At 20.7% G+C, this 17,311-nt stretch overlaps 4 protein-coding genes across 5 annotated transcripts; 3 read left to right on the forward strand and 1 right to left on the reverse strand.

Annotated features, from left to right (window-relative positions):
- Positions 1–680: 680 nt before the first annotated feature.
- LOC412118 (dnaJ homolog subfamily C member 16) lies at positions 681–6,231 on the reverse strand. The gene is made up of 12 exons (XM_395584.7): positions 5,729–6,231; positions 4,930–4,996; positions 4,634–4,830; positions 4,255–4,535; positions 3,961–4,151; positions 3,545–3,879; positions 2,777–3,080; positions 2,545–2,693; positions 2,098–2,322; positions 1,792–2,005; positions 1,561–1,668; positions 681–1,428 (listed from the first exon to the last, which is right to left on the reverse strand). Exons 1-12 carry the CDS (start codon positions 5,977–5,979, stop codon positions 1,303–1,305), a joined length of 2,448 nt encoding a protein of 815 aa, XP_395584.4. The 5' UTR covers positions 5,980–6,231; the 3' UTR covers positions 681–1,302.
- Positions 6,232–6,714: 483 nt separating this feature from the next.
- On the forward strand, positions 6,715–8,186 carry LOC726902 (MICOS complex subunit Mic10). Its single transcript, XM_001121025.5, has 3 exons — positions 6,715–7,266; positions 7,354–7,401; positions 7,928–8,186. The coding sequence occupies exons 1-3, from the start codon at positions 7,194–7,196 to the stop codon at positions 8,068–8,070; spliced, it is 264 nt and encodes an 87-aa protein (XP_001121025.1). The 5' UTR covers positions 6,715–7,193; the 3' UTR covers positions 8,071–8,186.
- Positions 8,187–9,075: 889 nt separating this feature from the next.
- On the forward strand, positions 9,076–14,662 carry LOC552064 (AP-3 complex subunit beta-2). 2 transcript variants are annotated; one of them, XM_624443.4, is made up of 10 exons: positions 9,076–9,573; positions 10,058–10,133; positions 10,400–10,981; positions 11,071–11,367; positions 11,531–11,798; positions 12,198–12,905; positions 13,007–13,300; positions 13,526–13,797; positions 13,880–14,244; positions 14,360–14,662. In XM_624443.4, the coding sequence occupies exons 1-10, from the start codon at positions 9,440–9,442 to the stop codon at positions 14,511–14,513; spliced, it is 3,150 nt and encodes a 1,049-aa protein (XP_624446.3). In that variant the 5' UTR covers positions 9,076–9,439; the 3' UTR covers positions 14,514–14,662. The 2 variants fall into 2 exon arrangements, with proteins under 2 accessions (XP_624446.3, XP_006558671.2); XM_006558608.3 differs by lacking the exon at positions 10,058–10,133 and having other exon boundaries at positions 9,435–9,573.
- A 739-nt stretch (positions 14,663–15,401) lies between these two features.
- LOC409479 (60S ribosomal protein L6) lies at positions 15,402–17,075 on the forward strand. Its single transcript, XM_006558609.2, has 4 exons — positions 15,402–15,465; positions 16,014–16,217; positions 16,317–16,590; positions 16,678–17,075. Exons 2-4 carry the CDS (start codon positions 16,014–16,016, stop codon positions 17,022–17,024), a joined length of 825 nt encoding a protein of 274 aa, XP_006558672.1. The 5' UTR covers positions 15,402–15,465; the 3' UTR covers positions 17,025–17,075.
- Positions 17,076–17,311: the final 236 nt, after the last annotated feature.

Consider the following 17,311-nt stretch of genomic DNA (forward strand, 5'->3'; position numbering starts at 1 on the left):
AAAAGATATTATGAAAATTGTAATTAGTAAATAAAAAACACTAAAAATCATTAAAAATATAAAAATATTAATTAAAGCATGTTTTCAAAAAAAAAATTGAAAATATTTGAAAATAAATTTAATAATATTTTATTATATATTAAAAATTACTCAATAACTTTAACAATAAAAATGATAGAAATAATATTATAATAATTATGAAAATTTTTGTTTTAAATCAATTAAAATAACTTTTGTAATTAAAAATTTACATAGATTTTTCATCAAATCTCGTATATGTATAGAATGTAATAATAATTATAATGGTAAAAAATAACAATACCATATTATAAATTATGTTAAAAGAAAAAATGGAAATTATTAATATATTATAAATTTATAAATATACAATGCCTAATATGTAGACATATAATATAAATACTGTTATGTCTTTAATGGCATCGACTAGAATTATTTAAAAAATATTTTTATCATTCATAAAAATTAATGCAAATAATATAATTTTATATTTATATGTTAAGAAACATGTGAAATATTTTTGGAAGATCGATTCTAGACAAGAAAACAAAAAGAATTTATAAATGCAAAAATATTAATTAAAACTTTTTATGTTATATTTTTATAAATAATTTAATTTTGCATTAGATGAGATGATATAGTAAAAGAGTGAAACACTTGAATTGATCAGTCTATAATATTTTATTATAATGTTGCGATTGTCTAATCGGGTCTTAATAAAGAATTTAAAAAAAATGTATTTTTGCATTTCATATCATTTTAAATGTTATAGAAATTTTAATTAAATAGTACATTAAAATATGTTAAGATACGTATATTCTTATAAAAAGAATTTTTTATGTTTTATTCTGTATATCTAAAATAATATGATACATTCTCTTTAATATCTTTATAGATCCGGTTAGGTAATATTATCAATTAATTAAAATTATTTAATTGCTTATAAATTGAAAATAAGCTATAATTGATTTGTATATTAATTTTTGAGTTTGCTCTTTCTTATGTTTCTTAACATCTTGTATGAAAGATATTTATCAACTATAATAACAATTTACAGAATCCATTTTTTAAGTATAATTAGAATATCTAAATTTTATATACGGAAAATCGCACGTGAGTTAATAAATAATATCTCACGTAGATACAATAAACTAATTTTTATAAATTAAAGAATGACTTTTTAAATTGTATAGAATTTTTAAATATGTGATATTGTTGACTAGTTGGATCCCTTTTTCTATTGCGAAAAGTATACACATTACCAGAATGTATACCAATTCTCAATTATTTGGCAGTGAACTCGGGCCAATAATTTATATAGTAACGATGTGTTAAACCTTCAAATAACCTATCCAGCCACATTGGTAAACCATCCAGAAGATTATCCTGGCATAAAATATTATTTCCATTCTGTAATAAAAATAATTCGAATAACTATATTTTAATTTGAAATATTTTTTATACAATTGTAATATAAATCATATCACTATCATTAAAAATATTATTATTTCAACAATAATAAAAATCATATAAAAATCAAACCTCCTCTTCAGAAACATCAGATTCATTAGAACTATCAAAACCTATAAATGCACCCGCTTCCGCATCGTCTGTTTTTCGAGTTAACTGCTTTGTCATTCGTTCTATTCTCTGTATATAAAAAAATATGATAAAAATGTTTGTGCATGTTGATTATTTCTAAATTTAATAAAATTTTTTTTAATATATATATTTTTTAATATATATATATTTTACTAATATTTTGATACATACCTTAGAACCTTTGCCTTTTATACATTCTGGATGTTTGGCATGATACATACAAAAATATTTACGATGTCCATTTAAAGATAATACAGTGCCAATACAATTCTTGGCATTTATATTTAATTCTTTTTGTTCTGGTAAAGTGAGAGATAATAATTTTTTATACCATTCTAATCCTCTTTCAAGAGACAAATGTCCAAACATAAGAGTTTTATTTTTTCTGTATATATGTATTTTTAAATTAGAATCTTTATTTATGACATATTAATATAATTATGAAGTATTTATAAAAATAAACATATATAAATTTACCTATAAGGCCACACAGCTTTATGAAAAGCTGGTAATAATTTTAGTCTACTTTGATCATCGACTAATAATATAATAGTTCTACAACCTGGTTTTAATAACCGAACTAAACCATTATATTTCTCTGCCCGCAATTCATGTAATCGTAATTGTGGCTGTGTTGGAGTTGGTTTACTGTTATTCTTACATTGAGCACGTTCAGCTTGAATACTTGCTTCTTCTAATTTTCTGCAATGACATAATTTTAAAAACTAATATAATTAAATTTTTTTTGTAAATTTTATTTACGAAATTATTTCAAATAATTCAAATTAAATTAGGAATTCAAAAATATAAATTATACATAAAATAATGATAAAATATAAAAAATTGAATGTTCAAATTTTCTAAATTAAATAAAATATTATTTTTTTAAAAATTATAATTATTTTTAAAAATAATGTTACTTACGCTAGATATGACATTCCATATCCTGCAGCACCAATTAACATTAAAGTAGCAATTACTGATACTAAAGGCAATATTTGCTCTTTAGTAAGACTATCTGAAATATAATCTACAGCTAATAACGCTTTTCCAATAAGTTTGTCTACAGTACCCTATATAAAATAAAAGTTTTAAATTATGTATAATACAAGATAATATAATTAACTAATTTTTTTTTAAAAATCAAGATATATACCTGTGCATGTTCATCTGCTAATTCTCCTACAACTGCGGCATATGGTAAAGCTTCAGATGCACGCAATAATCTTTGTATAGTTTGTTCTAAATTTCGACGTGTTTCATTCCATTGACTTTCATCTTGAGCAGCTTCAATCCAACCAGTAGGTAACCATTCATATTTCAAATGATTTGCATCCCTTCTCCAAATAATAACAATATGTAATAAAGGTTCTAGAGGACTACCTTCTCCTGTTGATAATGCTGATACAAATTCTGGTTGCGTATCTTTAAATACGTATGTATATCGGACTCTTTCAGTACTGTAAATTAAATATTATACTACAAAAACTGCAAAATTTTAATATTATAATAATAATATGTTTATAAACTAAATTTTATTTTTAATATTCTTATATAAAATTTTATTATTTATTGTAGATATTATTAATTGCAGATATTAAAATAAACTTAAACAAATAAATTTAATTTAAAAATCTTTTTTCTTTTAGAGAATTAAGAAAAGATTAAGATTAGAATTAAAAAACTAATATGGCAAAAAAGAATGTTTAGAAAAAAAATCTGAATAATTTTAATATTTATAATTTTTATGATCTTAAACTAATAATTAATATTAATTATATATCATTATATTGTATAATTTAAAAAACATTATATATTGTACAAAAAATCAATTTAATTTTTATATATTTATATAAGAATTGAATATTTTAAATTTGATCAAATATCAATGATAATTAATTATTTAGGTTTAAAATATTTTTACCTATAAGATGATTCTAAAGCTGCTTGTCTAAATTTGTGTCTAGCCAAATCATGAAAATGACTATTTTGTTGTGATATTAAAACTGCGCATAAACGTTTTTGAGGTCTTAACCACTCAGGCGGACAGAGAGAGTCTAACATTGCTTGATTTGAAAGTCTTGGTAAAGCAAGAAATTTATTATTTGAAATAATATTGTGCATTGTGTCACTAGATATATCTTTCATACTAACAGATGCCATAGGTTTTTCAGAATTTTCATTAAATAATAATAAAGTGTCTAAATCAACAGAAATTTTATACTTTGTCATAATAAGTTCAGTTTCTGGTTTTTCCATCTATAAAAGAAAAATTATAATTAAATTAATTAAAAAATAAAATAATTCAATAATCATATTAAAAATAAAAATGAATATTACCTGAACAAAACCAAATGCAACACGATCTCTATAATAAAATGCAACAAATAAATATCGTAATCTTACAGATTCTTTCTTATCAAATATTAAAGCTCGAATTCGATTATCTATCCATCCTGAGAGAAAACTGTCTATATTATTTTTATTTATATTAGATATTAATTTGTATGGAAATTTGCTTCGTAAGAAGTCTGCAAATGAATCCATTTTTTATATTATTAAATATAAATATGACTGACACAATATTAATACTAAATGTAATTATATTAAAATATTAATAGTAAAAATACGTACCAACAATTTTCTGAATGCTAAAAAGAGATTCTTTATATACACTTGTACGACCATCTATTGTAACAACAAGACATGGTAGTGAATGAATTCCCAATTTCCTTGCTAAAGCTGATTCTTTTTCAGCATGTGCAGTTGCTAAACCAAGACCCAATGGTTCTAATTCATCGATCAAACGTCGCCATGTTGGTTCTATTTGCAAACATGCAAAGCACCAATCCGAATAAAATAATATCAGATAAGGTGTACGAAAAGTTTTTGGTACTATTACATTTTCAAATGATCTGCAGAAAGTGTACATTCACATTTAAAATAATTATATATGTTTGCTATTAATTTCAGATCTTTAATAAGCTTTTTTAAATTTTTAAGTGAAACAAACCGATATGTGATGCTCATCTTATAAAAAAGAGAAATATCTCGATTTTGATAATGAAATTTAAAATTTCTAGCAAATAATTCTTCCAATGGATCGAAAACATTATTAAAGTGACTATTATCTCTTCGTTGTCTAGAAATATTTTCTTCTGTAATTCCATGATTATCAAATTTTTTTCTTCTTTCTGGATCTGTTAAAATCTAGGAACAAAAAATATAAAAAATTAACAAGAACAAGATATATAAAAGATTTTTGATAAAAAAGAACTTATATTATATTATTTATCTATATTATTTTACCTCATAAGCTTTTGTAATTTCTACAAATTTATTTTCTGCACCTGGATGATCAGTTTTATCTGGATGCCTAAGATATGAACATTAAGAAAAAATTATCTTTAAATATATAAATTTAAATAATTATACTTTTAATATAAATATATATAAAATATATATAAAATAAGTCATAATATTAATAGTTATTTTTTTTTAAATTACTATAGATATTAAATATAATACAAAATATAATAATTTTTTAAAAGAATATATCTTCAAATCCTTTATTTTTTTTAAATGGAATATAATTTTTTTATAAAATAATTAAATAACATCAAACTATAAATAATAATTAATAATATTCATTTGAAATATTTCTTTCTGTTCAATATAAATAAAAAATTAAAGAAAAAAATATTTATAATAGTCCTAGAGAAAAAAACTTTGCAACACTTTAACTTTCTTTGTACATATAACTTCTTGCATTATTATATATCTTAAGAAATATGAAAATTCTTTTCATATTATAAATAATATAATATATTATAAGTACAATTAAATGATCATTTTAAATTATTTAAATAAATAAATATAATGTATATAATAGATATAATCTTTGAATATATTTAAATAATTTACGCATATTTTAATATACATAATAATTGTATACAATATAAATAAAATATGTCATTTTAAATAAATGTATAGAATTTTCTTTTTTTTATAATATATATTTTCAATATATTTATTTGCAAAATATAAAAAAATAAACTAAAATTAATTTATAAAATAATAATAAAATAAAATACAATATAATATTCACCATTCTTTGACAAGATTTTTGTATGCTTTTCTAATTTCTTGTAAAGTTGCACGTTTGTGAACACCTAATATTTTATACGGATTTCCCAATGATTCGCTTCCACTAACCGATGATAAGAGATAGGTTGTTACAATAAAAATCACAATAAAAAATGAAAACTTCATTAATAATTCTGTATAACTTGCTTTTCTATTAATATTATTTAATCTTTTGTTTATTGACTCAAAAGTTAAAAAATTAATCGATAACATTATTTGCGACGCAATTTTAACATGAATATGTATCTATTAGATTTACAGCACTTTAACATGAAATCTATATTGACTAAAACTATCCTTTTTTCGATTTGCAATATTTAACAAACATGTTCAACACAATTTTGGTTTATTTTTGACCCGAAAATTCTTTTATTGTAATATTATAGTTATGTTTCTGGACAACCATGTTGTCAAAAAGAGTATACACGGTACACAGTGAAATTAACTTTTAGAATGCTCTACTAGGATAGAATAGAATCGATTATAAGAGGGCGTTAAAACATGTTTTATTTTTTCAATATTTATTTTTTTTTAATATTCCTATACTTTTAAAAGATAAAACAAAAGAAATACTTTTATTATATTATTACAAACAATGTTAAATATGTAAAAATTGTTTTGAAATCAAATTATGAATGTTAATATGAATAATAAAAATATTTGTTTTAATAGATTATTTTTTCAAGTTATCAGTTTGTAATTTATTATTATTTTAAATTAAATTTTGTTTCTTTAGTATTGTAAAAAGAATTATTAATGAAATAGAAAAGTAAAAATACTAATGAATAGCAATTACATATTTTTTAATTATGTTTTTTGAAATTAATCATACAATTATATAAAATTACTTTTATATAAAAAATTTTCTTTTTATATTAGCAATTTTTTACAAGAATTTCATGTAGTAAATTATGAAACTAAATAGTGATTTTATTTTTTAATCATATGAGTTTAGTATAAATTGTTACTATAAATTGTTTGTATCGTCATGAATAGCTTAAAAATTTATAAAATTTACGAAAATCAAATGATTTTCGATAAAATCAAGTTTATAGAGTAAATCAATTACTTATTAACAAAAAAAAAAAAAAACAAATTTCCAAAAATTTAATAATATACAAAATTATGATAAAATATTGTTTATACATTTTGTCATAACCTAAAGCAATATGTAATAGCATATCCCTATATACTCTCTTGTTTGATTGAAATGGAAACTACATAATTACATTGATTTCGTTGTCATTAATTATATTACACATTCACATATAGTACTGAAAAAAATATTGTTCATCAAAAAAATATTGAATCCCTATAAAGTTATTTTCACAAATAATCGATAATTTTATTATCATTCTTTTCCAATGATCATAGACTGTTATATGACATAACATTCAATATCATAGATCTACTTTAATGTAAGAAAAATGGCTACTTGGGTTGAAGACGAAATTGGACGAAAGTGGGATCGGTGTTTTACGGATGCTATATTTAAATTTGGTAATTATCATCTAGTAATTAATCGATGGATTTTGAAAGGATATCAAATTTATTTCTTGTTGGTTAATGATAACGACATTTCCATAGGAGGAGGAATTCTTCTTGGTGGAGTATTCTCCTTATTTTTTTTCAAACGTAAGTTTTAATCTATTTAAAAAATTTTTTAGAATAAAAATCTTTATATATTTTTTGATGTTAGTTAAAATATTTAATGTGATAATAGATTTAATTAATTTATTTTTTTAATAATAAATACAATTTTGAAGTTAAAACAAAAATTAAAATAATGTAATTTTTGACTGAAAAATATAGATCATTTAATATTATTAATTTAATTTCATATAATTATTTTTAGATAAATATTTTTGTCAATTTTAATATTTAAATAATAAAAATTTTTTCATTTCACGAACATGAAATAGGTTAAGTATTCTAAGTTATGTTCGTTATAGTTAACGATTTAAAATGATAAAAAGAAATATAAATATTTAATTATTTATTAAATTTTAAATTATAAAATTAAAATTTTATAATTTATTTGTATATATAAATTTTATTTATATTATTATGAATTTTTTTAATATTATAACAAATATATAAATATATATATTATTCATTATATTTTGTTACATTATAAAATCATTAATTCCTTTTTTTATAGGAAGAAAGTGGCCTATCATAACTGGGGCAGGTTTTGGATTAGGTATGGCATATGCTAATTGTCAAGAAGATTTGAATTCAGCCATAAGACAACAACAAAAAAGGGATTGTACTAAAGTAGATGAAGGAATAAAAAATTCTTAGCAAACTTTCTGTAAAAACAAATTGTTATTCTGTTAGCAGGCAACATACAATATATCAATAAACTAGACGAACTTGTATTATAGTGTCATACAAAATAAACTTTTTCATAATTTTAATCCTTTGATTGGTGATGGCATCTATTTAAGCTTAGTTGATGCTAATATTGTACATTAGTACTATATTTTTTTTTTATATTATACATTCTATAATTAACACTATTTATTTTGTGAATAACAAGCATTAAAAAACACTTTTAAAAATTATATACTTTATTAATAGATGATCTACAGTCAAAGGGTTAAATTAAAATAAATCATAAATAAATAAATTACTTTGTCAAATATGTTATTATTTATAATTTATTTTATATACATCAAATACAAATTAATAGATATTTTAAGATATTCATGAAATTGTTGCATAGCAAAAAAATATAAGATAAAAGTTCTGATAATGATGAGATGAAAAATAATATAAGAAAACTTTAAAATTCTTTTTGAACATTATAAAAATATACAATCTTCATTTCAATAATAAAGAATTTAAATATATTTTTTATATATTTTTTATTTATATAATATATTATTTAATCTAAATATTTACATTATTTTTGTATTTTTATATAAAAAAAAAAAATTTAAAAACATACATACAAATAATGAGAATACATTATAAAATTACTATAATATTTTTTTTAATATTATACATTATTTAACATTTTGAAATTAAAATTATAATATATTTTATTATGAAAAAAATATATATTATATTTTTTTACAAATATTTAATTGCATTTGTTTATTTTTATATATATTAATGTTTAATTTTTAACACTAATATATTATTTCGTGATATTAATATATAATAATAATTTCTGTAATAAAATAATAATAGCTAAAATAATAAAATAATTAACAATAATAATAATTGAATAATAATGATAATTTTTTTTATTGTAATTTAATATTCCCGCTCTGAATAAAAGATAAGTACGGTTTCTAGTAACTTATACGTAATGCGTGTAACTTCGTGACAGTTTTATTCTTTCAATCATTATTTTAGAAATGCTACAGTTCTTAATTTCTATAGAATAAAATGAACAAAACCAGACTATTTGCAAACAATTAATAAAGAAAACGATTATATTTTTTGTTTTATTTTTAAATATTTTTATTCGATATATTTCGATATATAAAACAGGAATACGTACTGAGCTCAAATCTAAATAGATCTAAGCAACATGGGTGTCTGTTAATGTTTACTGAAATCATCTTGTAATAAATTTTTAAAGATTTGTTCGTGTTAGAATAAAGTTTGTGTAGTTGGAATAAGAAAAAAGAACTATTGTATTTTAAATAAAAAAAAAAAGATGTTAACTGCTGCTGCGAACTCATTATCAAATAACGGAGGATCTTACAGCAATGATAGACCTTCAAATACAGCAGATGCAGAACTCGCAACTGATCCTGCTTCAGGTGGATTTTTTCATTCGGATTATAAAAAGTAAATATTTTAATGATAAACATTTTATTTTTAAAAAATATGTTCATATAATAATTTTTTAAAAAATATTTATTACAGAAAAATTTAATATACTTTGAGTTTGAAATTTAACATATTTTTTAAAATAATTTATTTTTTATATATTTTAATTATTTTAATTTAAAGTTTATAGTATTATTTATTAATATAATTATTGTTCAAATTTATATATTTGAAATATTATGAAATGAAATTTCATGAAAAAAATTTATATATTTTAACTTTATAATCCTTTTTATATTATATTGTTATTTTCTTAAATTTTATATATTATATATTTGAAATATAAAAAAAAATACATATATATTTTTAATTATATTATGAATTTTTTAAATTTTATTATTAATATAAAATTGATTATTAAATATATTATTCATATAAAATATTAAATATATTAATACAGAAATAAATATAATTACTTATCTAAAAGGAATATTTTTTTCAGACATGAAGACTTGAAACAAATGTTAGATAGTAATAAAGATGGACTTAAATTAGAAGCTATGAAACGTATAATTGGGGTAATAAATTTTTTATATCATTAATTTTATTTGTATTATTTCATTTTTTTGTAATTTTCTTTAAGAATTATTTACATAATATACATATAAATTAATATTCTGAAATCTATGAGAAATGAGTAATTTATAATTAGAATAATCATGTCATTTTATTGAAAAATAAGAATATAAATATTTTTTATAATTATTATATATCTAATATATTTAACTTTTCAATCTAATTTAATTTTATTTTGAAAAAAAAATAAAAGTAATTATTTTTTCAGATGATAGCAAAGGGAAGAGATGCATCAGAATTATTTCCAGCAGTAGTAAAAAATGTTGTCTCAAAAAATATTGAAGTGAAAAAATTAGTTTATGTTTATTTGGTCCGTTATGCAGAAGATCAACAAGATCTTGCTCTTTTATCTATTTCTACATTTCAACGAGCATTAAAAGATCCTAATCAATTAATAAGAGCCAGTGCTTTAAGAGTACTTTCAAGTATACGAGTTTCTATGATAGTGCCTATAGTGATGCTTGCTATTAAAGATTCAGCAAGTGATATGTCACCATATGTCCGAAAAACTGCAGCACATGCTATTCCTAAACTTTATTCATTAGATTCTGAACAAAAAGAAGAGTTAATAGGTGTCTTAGAAAAGCTATTATCCGACAAAACAACTCTTGTTGTAGGTTCTGCAGTGATGGCATTTGAAGAAGTTTGTCCTGAAAGAATAGATTTGATACACAAAAATTACAGAAAACTTTGTAATTTATTAGTTGATGTTGATGAATGGGGACAGGTTGTTATAGTCAATATGCTTACAAGATATGCAAGAACACAATTCATTAATCCTAATGTAGATGTATGTATATTTTTCAAAATTATGAATTAATATTTATAATACAAAAATTATAATCATATATTTATATTTTTTGAAATCAATTGTTATAGAATATAGAAGATGATGAAAATCGTCCATTTTATGATTCTGATTCTGATTCGTCCAATACAAAAAAACCAAAATTAACAATAGATCCAGATCATCGATTATTATTACGAAATACAAAACCTCTTTTACAAAGCAGAAATGCTTCCGTGGTAATGGCAGTATCTCAATTATATCATCATACAGCACCGCGAAGTGAAGTAATGATTGCTGCCAAAGCATTAATCAGATTATTAAGAGGCCACAGAGAAGTTCAAAGCATAGTTCTTCATTGCATTGCTAGCATATCAATTGCCAGAAAGGTAATGTAAGTACTAATGTAATTATTGAAAAATAATTTTTCATAAATACATTGTAATATCATTTATATAAATGTTATTAAATTAAATAACAAACTATCTTTTTTATGATAAAAAATTTATGATTTTTTATATAATTTATGATTTTTATTGTTTACATGTACAGGGAATGTTTGAACCTTTTCTTAAATCATTTTTTGTGAGAACTTCAGATCCTACTCACATAAAGCTTCTGAAATTAGATATTTTAACTAATTTAGCAACTGAAACTAGTATTGGAGTTATATTAAGAGAATTTCAAACTTATATCTCTAGTAGTGATAAAGAATTTGTTGGAGCAAGTATACAAGCAATTGGAAGATGTGCAAGTAATATAAAAGAAGTGACTGATACATGTTTAAATGGATTAGTTTCATTATTAAGCAATCGAGATGGTAAATATTTATATAAAGTGTTAAGAAAATCATGTTTATATTTTATATATTTATTTACATGTATTTATACTACATATCATGTGTAAATAATATTTATTAAAATAAATAACAAATATTAGTAAACATATAAAAATATATAAAATGAACTATTTTTTAATTAAAAATAATTTTGTTAATAATTTATATATTATTATTATGTTGAAGTAATATCATATTGATAATAATCAATAAATTTTTATATAAGACTAGAACAATTGCATGATGTCTTTAATTTTATAATTTAAATTTATTAATCTTGAAATTTTTTTTAAAAAGTAAAATTATACATTGAAATGTAGTATTTATACAATATAATCGTTTATGTAATAACATAAAAATTAAAATATATTTTTTATTCAGAGGCTGTTGTAGCAGAAAGTGTTGTTGTTATAAAAAAATTGTTACAAACTCAATCGAATGAACATAAAAATATAATTGCTCATATGGCAAAATTAATGGATTTCATAACTATACCACAAGCTAGAGCATCGATTTTATGGCTCTTAGGAGAATATTCAGATAGAGTACCTAAGATAGCACCAGATGTGCTTAGAAAAATGGCCAAAAATTTTGTAAATGAACAAGATATTGTAAAATTACAAATATTAAATTTAGCTGTAAAGCTATGTTTAAATAATCCTATTCAAACTAAACCATTTTGTCAATATGTCTTCCAACTTGCAAAATATGATCAAAATTATGATATTAGAGATCGTGCACGTTTCTTAAGACATTTTATTTTTGATGAAGATGGTCATAAAAAAAACCTCCCACAACTTGCAAAAAGAATATTTTTAGCTCCAAAACCTGCACCAACGTTAACATCAAGATTCAAGAATTCTGAATATCAGTTAGGTACATTATCTCATTATTTGGATATGCCATGTGCTGGTTATCGTCCTTTACCACCTTTCCCTGATGTAGCTCCTGATCCATCTCTAAGAGATGTTTCAAATAGTACTATGAGAGATACAAGGGATGAATATTATAGAAAAGATAAAAAAGACAAAAAAGGAAAAGAAAAAGAGAAACCTTTTTACAGCGATGAAGAAAGTGTTCAAGCAGATGGTATATTTTCAAATTATTAAAATTGTAAAATAAAATTTATTTAAATAAAAATTATATTAATTTTATATATATTTATTAACATATAATATATTTTTTAATAGAATTGAATAATGAAAATGAGTCTTCAGATACTACAACAAGTGATTCTTCAGATGAAGAAAGCGATTCATCTGAATATATATCGGAATCTGGAAAATCTGAAACTGATAGTGAAAAAAAAAAATCTGTAAAATTATCTGATGAATCAAATAGCGAAACTGAAAGTGAAGAATCGGATTCTGAAGATTCATCTACAAATTCTCAAGAAAGTAAAGAAACAAAATATAAAACTTTAAATGAAGAAGCAAAGGAAAAACCAAAAAGCAACATTGATCTCCTTTTAGACTTAGATGATGGTAAAATATAATACTATAAAGAAAATAGAAACTCATTTTGACACACAATATCGGTGAATTTACATTTTATTTTTTCGACTGTATTATTCTCAATTATAAATGTTTATTTTGCGAAGGAAAAAATTACATATTATAATAAAAATAATGTAAAAAACAAAATAAAAAAATATTTATTCATATATTTTATATTATAGATTAATTGAAAATTTTATTTGTTAATTTCAGTGATTCCAATGACACCAATTATGCCGTTAAGCACAGGTGGTCTTCTTACACCTATCAATTTAAATATTACAAATGATATCAGAGAAGTTTCAGCTTCGTTTACTCCTATAAGGAAATCTGAATTATTAAATAGCATTACAGGTCATGGTTTAAAAATTGAATACAGATTTACTAGATCACAGCATTTAGTAAGTGCTTATTTAGTTACTATTGAATTAACATTTTCAAATGAAGGAAATGAACTTATTAAAGAAATACAAATGGGAGTAAAGGTAAATTTATATTATATAAGAATGAAATCATTATTTTTTAATGTTTTACAAGTATTTTAATTGTATTTTGCTTCCTTTACAGAATTTACCAAAAGGAATGCTCATACATGATTTTACGAAAATACCATTATTAGAAATAAATTCAAATTTATCTTCTACATTAGGAATTAATTTTAATGATTCTACACAACCAGCTAATTTTAATATTGACTTTGTAATTGGAGATGAGACAAATTCATGCCCAGTTATTATTAAAGCTCCGATTGGAGAAATAATAAGAGCTGTACTCTTGCCAGAAAATATGTTTTTAACTGAAAAAACCAAATTAAAGGGTATGAATGAACATGTAGCAAAGGTGCAATATTCAGGGAATAAGAATATTATATCTCAAAAAATTTTTGAAACTGCAAATGTTGCAATGGTATCTAGCAATGATGAAGAAATCAGGTAAAATAGAAAATTTTATTATAAATAAATTAATTTTAAAAAAAGTTATTAAATAACATATTAATATGATGAAATTTTGTTTACATTTCAATGTTATTCCTTTTAATTTTTGTAGATTTGCTGCCTACACTTTAGCATCGAAATCCTTGGTATTAGTGACAATAAAAATTATAAGTAATGAATGTCTCGAAATCTGTGTTAATTGCGAAAAAATGGTAATAGGTTCTATCTTGTTAAATGAATTAAAAAGTAATTTAAAAATTAATTAAATATTTTATATTTATAATCATGAATTAAATATATTACTATATACAGTATTTGTATAAGATAAATGTAAGACTCATAATGATTAAGAGCATATATGTATGTTCAACTCTACATGGATATACATTATTTAAATATAAAAAATTAAGTATAATATATTTGTTATGAGATTATTAAATTTTTATAATAAATCGAAATTATTGTTTAGTAAAAAAAATATATATATAAATTCTGTAAATTATATTGAATAAAATTCATTATATTATAATTTGTATCTTTTCAAATAAATAAATTATTCAAACAAAATATTTTAAAATTAAATAAATTAATTATATTTATATATTTTATACTTACAAAAAGAATTTTTATAACAGATATAAAAATAAAAAATAATTTATAGTAAGAATTTAAAAACACAAAAAAAAATTTTTAAAATTGAAAAACATTTCTCTAATAAATGGAGATAAAATTACTAGAAATATATATAATGAATTTTTATCTTTTTTATTCTAATATTTTTAATATTTTTTTTTAAATAAAAATAACTAAAATAAAATAATTAAATAAACAATATTTTTTTGTATTTTTATTTATTTTCAATAAAAAATTTGCTATATTTAGAATAAATTATTTTATTTTTCAATAAAATTCATATAAATACAGAATATTTATGAAAATGCGAGATAAATTTTGAAATCGATTCTAGATATCGAAAATATATAATATGCAAGTTATAATTTAATTTATTGAAAGATATTGAAAAATATTAATTATTAAAACTATAAAAACAAAAAATTATATAAATAATAATATTTTATTTAATAAACTATGTTTTAAAATAGTAATTATCGAATACAATCGATATACTTATCGATAGATTATATATCGAGTTTAGAATACAGCATACAGCCAATAGGTAAAGATAGAATATAGATTCTTTTAACTGCACGAATTACGGTAAGATGGAATGAGATCAACAGATATAATATTATCAAAGTAATCTTTTATTATAATAAAAGAAAAATTATATATTTTATAAAATTTTTTGTATTTTAAACATTTTCTTTAATAAAATTATTATATTTTTTTCTTAATCATAATATTTTATGAAATTATTTAAGTTTTAAAAATTTAAGCTTGAGAAGATTAAAATGACACTTTAAAAGAAAAAATAACATATATATTTTTAATTTTAAAATCTTAACAATATTTTGAAAAAATTTTATTCTAATTTTGTATTAATTAATTTTATAATAAAATGTAAAAGCTATAGAAACAAGACATAACCTTTAATAAAACACGATACAAATATGTTTGATAAGATTATGTTAATACAAATAGAATTAATGAAAGTCATATTGAAACTTTATAAATATATAATATATTTTACTACAATATTTTTTTATTATTTAAAATAAATTTTTAAATAAATTATAAATGTTTGATTATCATTTTATTTAAGTAATAAGTAAGTAATTATGTTATAATTTATATTTATTTTTTAGATGACTGACACAAAGGAAACAAACGAAACAAAATTAAAATCTCCTGAGAAGAAAGAAATTTCTTCTGTTAAAAAAGGTGAAAAGAAAGGTCGAATTAGACCAAGAAACTATGACTTAGGAAATGGTGTTTATAGATTTAGTCGTACTCGTATGTTTCATAAAAAAGCCATTTACAAATTTCTTAGCAAAAAAACTCCAAAAAGTGTATGTTGTTATTATATGTTGTTATATAATTTTTTATTCATTTTGTATTTTATATACTTTATTGAATATACTAATTAATCATAATATTATTAATATCAGGTTAAACCTAAAAAACCAATTACTATTGAAAAAAAAATTAGTGGTGACAAAAATGGAGAAAAACGTATTGTATTATTAAAGAAAAGACGTGCAAATTATCCTACTGCAGATCCAGTGACTGTACATCATGCCAAAAAATGTTTTCGCGATCACCGTCGTTATTTGAGACCATCTTTGAAACCAGGAACAATTTGTATTTTACTTGCTGGTGCTCATAAAGGAAAACGTGTTGTTTTCTTAAAACAACTTAAGAGTGGTTTGCTATTAATCACAGGTAAATTATTTATATTATATTTTTAAATTTATTATTTTTATATTATATTATAGAATTAAAATTTTAATGAAATATTTTTTAATATAGGTCCTTTTTTGATCAATGCTTGCCCACTTCGTAGAGTTAGTCAAAACTATGTAATTGCTACTTCTACACGTATTAATATTTCTGGTTTGAAAATTCCTTCTCATATTAATGATGATTATTTTAAGAGAAAACGTGAAAAACGTGCGAAAAAAGAAGAAGGTGATATTTTTAGTAAAAAGAAAGATGAATATAAACCAAGTGATCAAAGAAAAGCTGATCAAAAAGTGGTTGATAAATTTGTGATTTCTGCTATCAAAAGAAACAAGGAGAAAAAAATGTTATTTACCTATTTATCGGCGATGTTTGGCTTAAGAAGTAGTCAATATCCACACAGATTAAAATTCTAATTTTTTGTGATTTGAATATATAAATACAGAATAAACAAAAATTAATATAAAGTATTTTCTTATATCCTACTTTAAATATAAAAATTTATAATTATTTCAAAAAGATTTTTTTTTATTTTATTTCAATTTGATTTTATTTACATTTAATTTCATTAAAATAATTTTGAAAGAAATTCACATTATTTTGTTATTAATTATCTACTGTCATATATATACATACATGTTATACATATGTTATATACATACGCATGTGTGTGTATATATATATATATATATATATATACATA

The sequence above is a fragment of the Apis mellifera genome, linkage group LG1 (genome assembly GCF_003254395.2).
Source record: "Apis mellifera strain DH4 linkage group LG1, Amel_HAv3.1, whole genome shotgun sequence".
NCBI lineage: Eukaryota > Metazoa > Arthropoda > Insecta > Hymenoptera > Apidae > Apis > Apis mellifera.

Excerpts from the sequence above, each read along its gene's own strand:
- LOC412118 (XM_395584.7), bottom strand. The coding sequence starts at position 5,979 with ATGTTATCGATTAATTTTTTAACTTTTGAGTCAATAAACAAAAGATTA. Across the intron at positions 4,536-4,633 it reads AAGATGAGCATCACATATCG|ATCATTTGAAAATGTAATAG; the intron begins GTTTGTTTCACT and ends CACTTTCTGCAG. Across the intron at positions 2,694-2,776 it reads TAGCAGATGAACATGCACAG|GGTACTGTAGACAAACTTAT; the intron begins GTATATATCTTG and ends TATTTTATATAG.
- LOC726902 (XM_001121025.5), top strand. The coding sequence starts at position 7,194 with ATGGCTACTTGGGTTGAAGACGAAATTGGACGAAAGTGGGATCGGTGT. Across the intron at positions 7,267-7,353 it reads GGATGCTATATTTAAATTTG|GAGGAGGAATTCTTCTTGGT; the intron begins GTAATTATCATC and ends ACATTTCCATAG. Across the intron at positions 7,402-7,927 it reads CTCCTTATTTTTTTTCAAAC|GAAGAAAGTGGCCTATCATA; the intron begins GTAAGTTTTAAT and ends CTTTTTTTATAG.
- LOC552064 (XM_624443.4), top strand. The coding sequence starts at position 9,440 with ATGTTAACTGCTGCTGCGAACTCATTATCAAATAACGGAGGATCTTAC. Across the intron at positions 9,574-10,057 it reads TTTCATTCGGATTATAAAAA|ACATGAAGACTTGAAACAAA; the intron begins GTAAATATTTTA and ends TATTTTTTTCAG. Across the intron at positions 10,134-10,399 it reads CTATGAAACGTATAATTGGG|ATGATAGCAAAGGGAAGAGA; the intron begins GTAATAAATTTT and ends TTATTTTTTCAG.
- LOC409479 (XM_006558609.2), top strand. The coding sequence starts at position 16,014 with ATGACTGACACAAAGGAAACAAACGAAACAAAATTAAAATCTCCTGAG. Across the intron at positions 16,218-16,316 it reads GCAAAAAAACTCCAAAAAGT|GTTAAACCTAAAAAACCAAT; the intron begins GTATGTTGTTAT and ends TATTAATATCAG. Across the intron at positions 16,591-16,677 it reads TGGTTTGCTATTAATCACAG|GTCCTTTTTTGATCAATGCT; the intron begins GTAAATTATTTA and ends TTTTTAATATAG.